This window comes from Micromys minutus, assembly GCF_963924665.1.
Source record: "Micromys minutus genome assembly, chromosome: 21".
Classification (NCBI taxonomy): Eukaryota; Metazoa; Chordata; class Mammalia; order Rodentia; family Muridae; genus Micromys; species Micromys minutus.
In genome coordinates, this window is record NC_137956.1 from 28,304,510 (window position 1) to 28,317,155 (window position 12,646).

Consider the following 12,646-nt stretch of genomic DNA (forward strand, 5'->3'; position numbering starts at 1 on the left):
ACCGTGTAGAGTTGTTACTGTGACATGTGAATCACTGCACCCAGCGGCATAGATCAGTAATAGTAACAAAGGAAACCACGCCACTGAATTATACACATTCCTGCACTAACTGGTTGGATTCTGTTTGGTTTTTGTTACGGTTATTTTTAACCTAGTGTATAGTAAACTTGGTCAATACAAAAGAACCGAGACTATACTAACAATCTGGCAAATTGAAATTTAAACATTTAATGAAATACAGTTCTTACTGAGTATCCTTCAAGTCCAGTTCAGCCACTGAAGTGATAAAAGGAACAAGCTTATTGTGATGCAGCAGGAGTCGCACAAGGGGCAAAACAGCGTCCTTCTGATCCTGGCAGATTTCACCCAAAACATAAGCAGCTGAGGCAGATACTGGCTAGGATAAAGAATATTAAAAAAAACCCAGCATAAAATCAAGGAAACATGGTTGCATGCTTAATCACTAACTTGAGGATATAATTTAAACACACTCATTAATTATAACTGATATTTAAGATAGTATTTAGTTTTCTAAATTATAATCAGAGATAAAATTTGAAGCACACATCAGTATTCAGTATCAGAGAAATCAAAAACAAAGCACTTTGTAAGAGCTGACACTATGAAATCTTTTATCATTACAGAATTAGTTTAGCTTTTTTCACTAAGATTGTTAAAGTAGTTCCCAGAGCTGACCACAGGGCTCCTTCAACATGTGGACTGATGAAGCTAACCATTTTTCTGGGTTTATACCTTGAAGCTTTCTTTGTGGGTTACTACATACAAATCTAGAATAAATCACAAAACACTTGGGGGCATAGGATTTTTAAAGTACCTGAACATCTGGTGATTTTAGCAGCAGAGTTTTCAAAGGTCCATAGTACTCGGATGGAAGCACATAGTCTTCTGTATAACACAGAGTTAATAGAAGAGATCCTAGGTCATCAGTTTTAGATGACTTGTTTCCATTGTCTCTTGGTTGTAGCAGGTACCTAAAGTAAAAGTACAGCTCACTCCATGTGATGGTAGAGTTGACAGGCAAGTGGGATAAGCAAACAGGTGAGATACTGAAGAATAAAACACTGGCCAGACTGCAGCTCAGCAGTGAAATGTATTCTCAGTGTAGTCAATCTTCAGCACATCCACACAATAAGTACAAGCACAGAGCAAGTGGTTACCGTGAGGATGGGATCTGAATTAAGGCAGTTTGCTCCTAGAGTATCAGTCGTTAACCACTATCAAGAGTTAACGCATATCTAAGTGTTCTACTATACTGTTAAGTACAAGCACTATATGTGGGTATGTAGTCATGTGTGCACCTAAAGCAAGAGGACTATGACTCCTAGGCCACACACAACCCTAATTTCAATAAAACAAAAGAACTGACGAAAAATATACACATGCATTTGCCTAAGAATGCAGAAAATACTTCAGGATTTGGAACAGTGGCTATCTCAGAACCACAGGGCCTAGTTGAACAGCACTGGGGAAGGAGGCAGGATTCTGTTAAATCTTTTTAACCTAAAAATGGTGTAATTCCTACTTCAAAAAAAATCAAATCACGTTCTGTTATCTACACATGTCAAAGTGAAAATTAGTATGTACACAAAAGACAATGCTAACATCTGATCTAATTATCACCAAAAAAAAAAAAAAAATCAATGTTAAGGAGGTAAATCACTCAGAAAAGTTGGGCTGGCAAGATGGTTCAGTGGGTAAAAGCACTTGCTCAGTGTCTGAACACAGTCCAGGAACAGAGTCCAGCAAGGGAAATTCTGAGTGCTTGTGAGAAAAGGACAGGAGTCTTGTGATCTCAGTTTTTTAAAACACACAGACTTGTTCTTGGAATGGGTGTTCATTCCTCTCCCAGGTGTAGCAGTTCAGACGGAGTCTGACTGACTCTGATTATTCATTACAACCGGCTGTTGTTACTTGATTATATGCCTCTATGGAAAAGCATGGTTTTTGGCACATGCAGCTTGTCTTTGTGACTAATTGTACACTTTACTCATGTAACTCTCCTTAACCCTCAGAGTATAAATGTCTGATGCTCTGACTGCAGTTGGCTATTGTATGAGACTTTGGTCCGTCTCATTCTCTCAGGTTCCACCACCATCGAGGACCAATCTGAGAGGTAAACATCTGACACCTTTCGTTCAATACCCAGAAGTCAAGTGAGAAACAGACCAACAATCCCTACAGGCATTCACATGCTGTGCACACTGTGAATTATTAAAAGTAAATAAAGAAGTGTAACAAAAAGGTTTTACAAAGCAAGGGGAAAGTGGCTTGAGTCATATTATAATCTGCAAATAAAATTAAATGGGAACTAGGGCTGGAGAGATGACACAGCAGCGAATACTTGTTGCTTTGGTAGAGGACCCACAGGTTAGCTCACAACCATCTAACTTTAGTGGCAGGGTTTCTGACACCATCTGATGACCATAAGCACCATGCACACATGTGGTGCACAGACATACATACATGTGGTATGCAAACATTCATTTTTCCTGTCCACATATTACTGCCATCAATTTTATGACCCTTCGCAATATCAAAATTAGAAATAATTATACCTGAAAGGAAACGAGTTTTTGTGCAGTTACCTTTCATACCACTAGAGGATGCTACAGCTCTAGTAAGTAATAAAGGAGACCAAGATCTTGAATTAAAATGGCATCACCATTTTTGTATTTCCATACAATGTACATTAATACATATAGATGAGCAGATTCTTTCTTTTATGATACATAGTTTTAGCATTTATGGTTCTGACAGGCTACTTTAAATTAAAATATTCATATTATTGGGGTCTAGAGCTAGCTCAGTGGTTGAGATCATATACTGCTCTTACAAAGAACTTGAGTTCAATTCTTAGCACCCACAATCAGGCAGCCACAAAGCACCTGTAACTCCAGCTCCAGAGGATCCAACGACTCTGACTTCAAAGACACCAGCACTCAAGAGCACAAAAAGTATTTATACTATTAACAGAAGAAGATGAAATAAAATTATTCATTGTCTGTTAATATTCCTTTAGTCGACTAAGGTAGAAAGTCTGTCAAATTTGAAAGTATATGGAGAGGCAGTGTCACTGAAATACATGTTGAAGGGCTGGGAGACGGGGCAGAAGTATTTTTATTAGAATGGGCTCTAAATTCAGCTGTGGGAGTCGTCACTCTCCAGCTTATAATCCAACAGGTTGACTATGGTCTGTAACAACTGATGGTACATTTCAGCATAGTAATTCTCCAGGATCCCGACACACAGAAATGGTATTCAGAGATAGAAATTCTGACTATACTGATCTGGCGTTACACAGTATTTACATGACACTTAATAAGCAAGCACAAATATTACATTTCATTTTAAAAAGTGATCTCTAGAGGGAAGCGATAGAGGTTTAAAGAAATGGCTCAGCTGACAAAGTGCTTGCTATGCAGAGCATGAGGATCCAAATTTGGGTTCCCAGCACCTATGCAAAAGCTGGGTTTAGTGGTGTGCACATCTATAATCCTTGCACTGGGCAGGTAGTCAGGTAGGTTCTCTGGAGCTCAGTGCCCAGCCAGACTAGCTAATCAGTGAGCTCCTGGTTCAGAAGTCCTCTCTCCCGAAACTGAGAGTGACCGATGAACATGTGTGTCAAGCTCTATTCACTACACGCACATGTGTGTACTGATACCTACATGTTCACATACTAATGTGAACAAGTACCAAAAACTGAGAAAGCATGTTTCTACATACTCCATTAAAATACCAATCTAGGAAGAAACACGGGCCAAGACACAGGAAGAGGCAGAAAACACTACTTTTTAAGGGCTATAGCGGACAAACAGTTTCACATTGAAATAAGTATGAATTTAATGTTAAAACATTAAGGTTATTAACATCAATTTAGTATCACTATTAGAGCCATGAAAAGACCAAATGACAGTGTAGTCAGTACTGACTCCCCAGAGCTCCTCACAGTCAATCAGTTCAATGCCAACACCCTACACTCAGACAGTTTTCTGCATTTTTAAGGGTGTGATGACAGAACCCCCCCCCCCCCCCCCCCCGCAGCTGTGTCTTGTAAGCCCTTTGCTTTCTACCCACAGTTCTTGGGACTAAAATGCATCCAAACTGCGCAGGTGATGGCATGTGATTAGCATCTCATGAGTGCTTCATTTGATGTCTTAATGCTCTCATTTCTTAAGACATTTAGTTAGTGTGTGTGTATCTGACTATGGTGCCCAACAAGACTGACATGAGCGGTGAATTCCTTAGACCTAAAGTTAAAGTCTTTTCTTTCTTTTTTTCCTTATTTTGGTGAGTGATCTGAGGCAGACACTGAAATAGAGCAGTCAGCCATTTCTACAGCCCCAAGATTTTATTCTTAAACAGAAAAATATTCCTAGACAACTAAGTTCTTTTATCTCAGAATCACAGATCAAGTGATACAACTATTAAAGTATTTATTTTTTCTCTAATAACAAATTCATAACCAAATCAGTATCAGTAACTTTTGACTTATTTATTTCCAGCAAGCATACATTTGTATTCTTTATTAAAGAGAATTAAATTTGGTTCATTAGAGTATTTGTTTTCTTACCAGGCTTGATGAGAGGAATCATTTCTTAACACATTGACAGGAACCTTAATCTCTCCCAGGAAAACATCTTGAACTAGGTTTTCATTATTCCACAAGTCAATCCTGAAAATTGAAAACCTAGCTTTAGTTTTTGCAAACCACACTGAGTAGTTTCAAGTGATTTTGATTTGTTCTATAGCATTAATTTTTACATGCTTTTAAAGGAGCTGTTAGCATCATCATATAATGCATTAGCTAGTCATTGAAAGCAAAGTTACCACAGTAACTTTTATTGAAAAAAAATCACGACTTAAATTCTAATTTATATCTATATCAATTAAATTTGGGGAAAGGATGCATGCCACTGTGCACATGTGGAGGTCAGAGGACAAATTTGTTACTTTCCTTCCATTGGGTGGGTCCAAGAAATAGAACTCAGTTAGACTGGTTTGACAGCAAGTGCTTTTACCAGCTAAGCCACCTCCCTGGCCAAATTCTAAAAAGTATAAAAGGAGAAACTTCTGATTTGTGATATGAAAGCTTAGGTTTTTTTTTTTTTAAATTTGTATTATTAGGACAAAAGGGTTACTTTACTAAACTGAGAAAACAATACAAGACTACACTTTCTCTTTTGATGATAAATTGATAAATATGTAAAGATCAGTGATTTAGAAAAATATTGCTTAATACTGTGAACATATGATTAATATGCCTTTTAGACAACACACTGTTAACACCACACCTACACATGCATTTGCAAAAATTTCCTTTCCAAAACAGCATAGATACTTAAGACCTAGGAAATGTCACCAACGTCAACCACACACACCTGTGTAGTTATCACCTTACCTGACTGAAATTTCTGACAGTCAGCAGATATGCTAAGAAGAATAAAAAATTATTTCTAAATTGGATTAAATATAATTGGTTTCCCATTCATTATACTATAATCCAGATAGTTAAGGAGCAATTAAATTAGGGAAAAATGAAAAATAGAATAGGTGAAATTAGGTTGTCTTTGCTCACACAAGAAAAATACTTTGTGGTATTTCTGAAAAGAATCAGATTTTGAAAGGATAAGTGGATTAAGTTAGATACTGGTTCATCTAAGTCTCATCAATCATCTTGCTATAGAGTTTTTTCTGTCAAGGTCTACATTGAAACAAGCCTTTCTCTAGTAAGACAGCACGGACCTGATCTCCAGCTTCTCAATGTCCTCCTCCTCCACCTGGAACTGGGACTTCTTGGTGTAACTGCTGGATCTGGTTACCTACAAATGAAGTATTTTAGTAAGAACAATTTAAAATATCTTCTTCCTTTATGAGTTAAAAATGTTCAATTACAAATGTGAAAGGAGTCAAGTGTGAGAGTTTCCAAAGCACTACGCACCTGCACCAGAAGGTAAGAAAGACTGGCATAAAAATCAAAGGCCTCTTTGCCTCAACACCTTCAGCTCCACTTAGAGCCACATCTGGTTCCCTGGTTTACAGAGTTCTGCACGTGTCACATCACCCTATACAGTCTTCCCAGCTTTTACCAAGTACACACCTACTCATATATGCTTCTCACATTTTTACTGAAAATATCAAGGCCACTGGGCAGGAACTTCCTCCACGGCCACCAAGCTGAGCATCCACTTCCCTCCCACCCCCAGGCCTTCTGAAGCAGTGGTGATTCTATAATTACCTCCCAAGTCTGTTCCTTCTGCCACAGTATTTAAGAAGCACATGTTTAGGAGTTTGGTCTTCTCTAAGTACAGCTGTCCTTACTAGTCTGGTCATTTCTTTCTATTCTAAGGAAAAGTCTCCCCTTAAATCACAGTTGTCCTGTCTCTTTTTCACACACCCATGGGTACTTCTTCACCACCTCCTCAGGACAGTAACCACTTCTCTAGCCTCTTTATAGATCATCCTCTAAAATACCCTTCATCACCAAATCAGTGGTCAACTTGTACCTGTCAGTGTCCCTGCCACCCATCCCCCCTCTGACCTATTGCCAGAAGAGCTTTTTGCATTCTGTTACCTGTGGACTAGCCCTCCACCTCTCCCTGCTCTTTCCTGCCTTGGAATTCCCACAGGTGGTTCTCCAAGGTTGTTTTATTTTGTTCTAAAAGTAACTTTTAAAGCCACACTGTGTTGCCTGGCTTACAAAGTGCATCACATTTCTTTGACTCATCAGAATGTTGCTCTGAGGCAGGCAGGGTTAGATTTATTACCCTAACGTTAAAATTACGAGGAAGCTACAGTATAAACTTAATCGGCATGTTTGAAGCCAGAGCTGCGTTGGTTTTCTTCTCTGTTGCATCTCTTCTCAGTTGGCTCTCCTGCCTCTGTAACAAATTTTGTATCCTGATCCATAGTTACCAACGAGCATGTTTCAGTCATGAACTGTCCGGTTAGCAAATTTTGTTTTCTGAGATAAGGTGGTCTGAGACTGGCCTTGAAACTCTGATCTTCCTGCCCACACCTCTCAAGGACTGGGATTACAGGCATGTGTCACATCTGATGCCTGGTGGAGAATTTTCACAGGGATCCATGGATGCTTTTGATTTCTTCCCCCCTTTTCTTCCAAGACCAGTTATCTTGACTTCTGCCCACCTCTCAGCTCTTTCTCTGAACACTGAAAACATAAGCCTCTAGGCACCTGCTAACAGGTCACAGCTACTTCTTTCTAGTTCAAGTGTATTCAATGGTTAGAATTAAAGCCCCTCCGGCCAGTTTATTCCATCTTTTTTACTTTTTCTGGTTAATTTCTTACCAAACTCACATAAATCTTTACTTGACATTCTTTGGGTTTAACTTTCAGTTCTTCTGTCTCTGTGCCCAAAATGTTCTGTCTTTGTAATATTATCTCTGTTCTCACTTACAAAACATTTCTTTGGACTGTTCTGACCCTGAGCTCAAGCAATATGTGCTACATGTTACAGCTGTTTAAGTGCACCTATGTGTGCTTTTTTATGTCTTGCTCTGGTTTTACTGAACATACCTGTCTTTGTAACCAGTTTAACAGAGGGCTGGATGGATAAACATTTTAAGGCCCGATAGGTAAACTGGTAAGGGGAGCAATCCAGACCTCGATTTTCAAAGTTACCTGCTTGTTACAGATTCTTCCTGAGCACAGTGAATTCTAGCCCCTCTGAGGTGTGAACTATGTGCAGTGAGTGACTTTGGACAGCAGCTTTTAAAACTGCCATCTTCTTCATATTCTCATGGTTAGAAATAAGTGCCATTAATAAATGTAGAAAACTGCACCAAGTCCTTACCCAGGAAAGGAAGTCTCCCTACTCAGGAGGTTTTCCTTTTCTTCCATTCTACTCCCTCACCCTGCCCCCCCCCCCCACATTTCTTATGTTCCCCTTTGCTTTTTTTTTTCAGCTCAGACTCCTTTTTATTAAAGAACAATAATCAGACATGAGTAGAGATACTTTGGTGCCCTCTCCCCCCCCCCAAAAAAAAAAGAAAGAAAGAAAAGAAAAAAAGGAAAACATCAAGATGTAATCACCCACTTTTACAAACTGTTTTTACATGTTAATATCAATTGCAACCTGTTCTGTTACTACAATCTTTTAGATATTTTGATTTTCAAATTTTTCTATAGTCTTCAATTAATAAAAAAGGACCAATTACTTGAAAGAATGCTAAAGCACTTTATTTGGGGCAGTTCCAAAGCAGCTGAAGATGCAAACTTGGTGGTTTAGTGGTTAGGACTCCCTTAAGGCAGCTTATGTTTTAGAGATGTTTATGAACAAGCTACATCTACAGAGTAAATTAATTATGGAGAACTTAATGGTAAGAAGTTCTAATCACAAAGTGTTTCAAACTCTCAAGGCAGTCTCATATTTGGCATATTTGCTACTGTTCTTCCTTATAAAATTACCCTTCTACAGGGCATGGAAAGATGGCATTACATTTAATTGATCATTAATGAAAACTGGGAAAAGATTCAGATCTTCCAAGTAGTAATATTTAAATTTCTATAGGTTTTCAAAGCATCTGCTCAGAAGAGTCACTGTGTGTCAGGTAGCCTGGAAAGTGTGAAGGGAGCTGTGACAAGGAGGGCAGGAACTCTAACCCTCCTCACTTCCAAACCAACCAGAGCTACAGGTGTGCCATCATGGCTCTACTGCTTTCCAGATAGAGATTACTAGTTACATTAACTGGTAAAACCATCACTAGGCTGTAGTTTACAAAATTAAATCAACTAGAATTACATATCAAACATTAACATTTATATAAAATGAGAAATTACCTCAAAATAGAAAATTTCATTGAACTGCGGATTGCTTGTTTTCTTCTTTACTTTTGTCTTCTTTTGGTCATTCCTGTTCCAATGTGGCAGAGTTTTACCTTGTAGAACTTCACAGTACACAATTATAAAACAAGCTATTTCCAACTAGGATGCCTGACCTTAGTCTACAAGTTAGATGACTGATAGAAGACAATAATTTACATATTATGTAAGGGAAAAAAGCCAAGGCATATAAGCCTCACAGACTTGAATCCAATGAATATCCATACAAAGGATACATGCTTATGTACCTATACTTGCCAAGATTAGGTTATTGTCTCCATGGCTGTAAGAAACTGATTCCAAATTATTTTTGATATTTTAGAACACACCCTATTATGAAGCAGAAGTGGTAAAAAGAGAGGCAGCGAGACTCAAAGTGCCTTTACTGATGTTGGAATAACTAAGAAACAGGAAAAGTAACTTGAATTCAGTTTACTTCTGGGGGCTGCAGCCAGGACAGTAACTTACAAAAACAAGGGGGAAAAAAAGAGCCTGTCAATTCTCAAGTGAGTGTACAAATTCAAAGGCAGTTATAAAGAAATCTACAATAAGTCTTGTGTCTTTAGCTAGACTCAATCAATGTGAATGTCTTGTGCAACTGTAGTATAATAGCAAAATCAACTGTGATATAAAAAAAAAAAACGTTTCAGGCTGGAGAATGGCTCAGTGGTTAAGAGCATTGGCTGTTCTTCCAGAGGATCCAGGTTTAATTCCCAACACATACATGGCAGCTCACAACTGTCTGTAACTCCAATTCCAGAGGCTCTGGAGCCCTCATATATACATACAAGCAGGAAGAACACCAATGCACGTAAAATAAACATAAATTATGAAAAAATAGTTTCTGTGGAATGTTACTTTAAAAGTCCCATTAAAGAACTTGTCAGAAAGAATTAAGCAGAAAACAAGAACAGCCTCCGGAGTTGAGAATTTATCTCACTGGCAGAGTAACTGCTTAGTATCAATAGTCTCATTCAATTACAGAACTAAAAGAGGTTTACTCCTGACAAGCAGCTCCTCTAGGCTGACTTGCTTCCCTTCTCATTTCTCTGTGAGACTTGGCTGTAAAGTAGTGCAGGCTGGCCAAGAATTTGTGATCCTCTATGTCTGCCACCCAGGTACAGGGATTATCATTATGTTCCAACACCCAGTGAGGTTGAACACTTTTAAATGATGGGAAAAGCCCTTAGACAGCAATTAGTGCCATATGAACTTTTGCTTTTAAATTTAAAACCAATCTGCAATAAGAGCATATCAGTATTTCAGCTCCATGGTATCAGGTGCTTACACACACACACACACACACACACACACAGTCTCCCTCCCTCCACCCCCCCCTTCTTTAAGACTTCATGACTAGGACTGGAGAGATGGCTCAGATAGTTGAGTACCAACTGCTCTTCCAGAGGTCCTGAATTCAATTCCCAGCAACCACATGGTGACTCACAGAATCTGTAATAGATTCTGGTGTATCTGAAGACAACTACAGTGTACTCTTATACATTGAATAAATAAAATCTTTTAAAAAGAAAGACTTCATGACTAAAAAAAAAAAAAAAGAATAGAGCTTTAGGTGATAAAGGGAAGTCAAGGTGAAAAGCGTAAGGAATAACAAATTTTGTGCTTCTGTTTCTTGATTCGAACAGCTTCAAGTTGCAGACAAACTCCAGACTAGTCAGTATTGTAAAGAAACCACAATGAAATTATAGATTCTGCAAAGTGTTACTGGTTTTTCATAAGTTATAGACCAATTATACAACATCACACCACTTCACCATAGTCTGGGAGCTCGTTAGATTTTCTAGAGCTTGGAGTGCTCTTCATAAAGCACCAATACCATGAGCAGAAAAGGCTGGTCTCAGTTCTAAGCGGCTTTCCAGATACTGGTATGGAAACTGCTTTGCTATTTTGAGTTGACATTCACTAAAATGTGCTTTTTTTACTCATATAAAGTTGAGGGTATTTGAAAGTAAGAATGTTAATGAGTAAAGGCAGCCACGTGTATATTATTTAGGGTTTTTTTTTTTTTTTTTTAAAGACTCTGGATGGTCTGTAACTTATTATGTAGATTAAGGTGGCCTTGATTCAGAGAGCCACCTGCCTCTGCCTCTGCCTCCCAAGTGCTTCAATTAAAGGCATGCATCCCCCCACCTGGCCCAGGAATATATTTTAAAGTACATATTACATTGCTATAAGACTGAAGTTTTTACCATGGCCCAATAAGCACATAGCAGGTTTGAAATGACAACCTGCATCTTTCTGTGAAAACAGAATTCAGTTGTTTAACAAGTATACTCTAGAACTTGCTAAAAATTCTTTTAAAGCATTATTTTATGTCATAGATACTCAGCACTTGATTTAAGAACTTTACATTTCCAATTCTTTTTTTAAAATGATTTATTATGTACACAGTGTTCTGCCTGCGTATATGCCTGCATACAAGAAGAGGGCACCAGATCTCATCACAGATGGCTGTGAGCCACCATGTGGCTGCTGGGAATTGAACTCAGGACCTCTGGAAGAGAAGTCGGCACACTCAACCTCTGAGCCACCTCTCCAGCCCCCTACTTTTCCAATTCTTAAATCCAACTTTAAACTTGAAAACTCAGTAAAAGTTCAATAAACATTACCTAGAAGGGCCCACGAGGGAAACTGTTGCATAAGGATCACAGCTTTGACCATTTATGAGAGGCAACCCATGGCATGCCTTGATGCTAAGATAGAATAAAACAGATTTTAAAATATTAGAGTTGACACCATAACATATTATCTACATCCTTTCCCCCTTTGCCTTCTCATGGACTGTGAACAGACCCTGGCTTCATATACACAGGATAAGTGCTCTGTAACTGAGCTGCACTCTCAAATGTAAAGCACCATCTGTATATAGAAATCCATATAGTCAAAGACCTTAGCATTGTTTACCATTTTTGTAGTTCTAATATATCACCTACTCCAAATGATGTATTTAATTATTTACATGATTACTTCCCAAAGACAGGAATGACAACTGGTACTCAGACTACTGTAACAGTTCTTCCTGGGAAATGCTCAAGGTACATTTTGTGGTTTGATAATACATCAAAACTGTTGCGGTTTCTAAAACGGAAAAGAAAGTGGTGTAACCTTACATGAGAAACTACAAACCAGGCCAGCTCTGTGGCACCATATCCTCTGCTAAAGCATGAATGACACACAAGGAAATGGTTGTGGTTTTACTTAAAATCTGATTCATAAATATAGGGCAAGCCACACAGAATTCTCTAGTCTTTCATGCTGATTCTCAACAACACATTCTGTACAAAATGTGCTACACTACAAAAGCCAAGGCTATCCAATCTACTTTATGGATTATAGTTGTACTTGTAGAAAGCAAAGACAATCTAATGATTTGAGTCTCACAGTCCCTCAGTAATTATTACTAAGCTTAGCTGGTTTAATGTCTCATTTCCTGCTACCTCGAAGAAGCTCATGAATGTGAAGTGTTTTGTTTTGGCTTCTACAGACCCTACTGAGCAACATCCTCTATTTTGCTTCAAGACTCACTCATGGGTGAACTGCAAATGGTGTATTGCCAAGTAAAGAGAAAATTGAAAATAAGACTCATTCTAACTAAACATGGCATCAAAAATTTAAAAATTTCTGAAACTAGCAAAAAAAGTACAGGCCAAAGAAATATTATAGGGTTTCTATTTCCCCATTAATGGTACTTTTCATCAACTACCAGTTTTCTTTTGTGGCTGGGTGGGCCTCTTGCAAGCTCTGATATATGTTGTTCTCATCTGT

General features: G+C 38.3%; 1 protein-coding gene across 1 annotated transcript in view; it reads right to left on the bottom strand.

Annotated features, from left to right (window-relative positions):
• The window catches only part of RASA2 (RAS p21 protein activator 2), a gene marked incomplete at its 5' end in the record, with an annotated part of 81,587 nt that overhangs the window by 26,030 nt on the left and 42,911 nt on the right, over nucleotides 1-12,646 (bottom strand). The window contains 6 exons of the mRNA XM_080934631.1: nucleotides 249-397; nucleotides 836-992; nucleotides 4,592-4,693; nucleotides 5,764-5,840; nucleotides 8,819-8,891; nucleotides 11,491-11,574. Coding sequence (XP_080790757.1) covers nucleotides 249-397; nucleotides 836-992; nucleotides 4,592-4,693; nucleotides 5,764-5,840; nucleotides 8,819-8,891; nucleotides 11,491-11,574 — 642 coding nt within the window. The remainder of the gene's footprint in view (nucleotides 1-248; nucleotides 398-835; nucleotides 993-4,591; nucleotides 4,694-5,763; nucleotides 5,841-8,818; nucleotides 8,892-11,490; nucleotides 11,575-12,646) is intronic.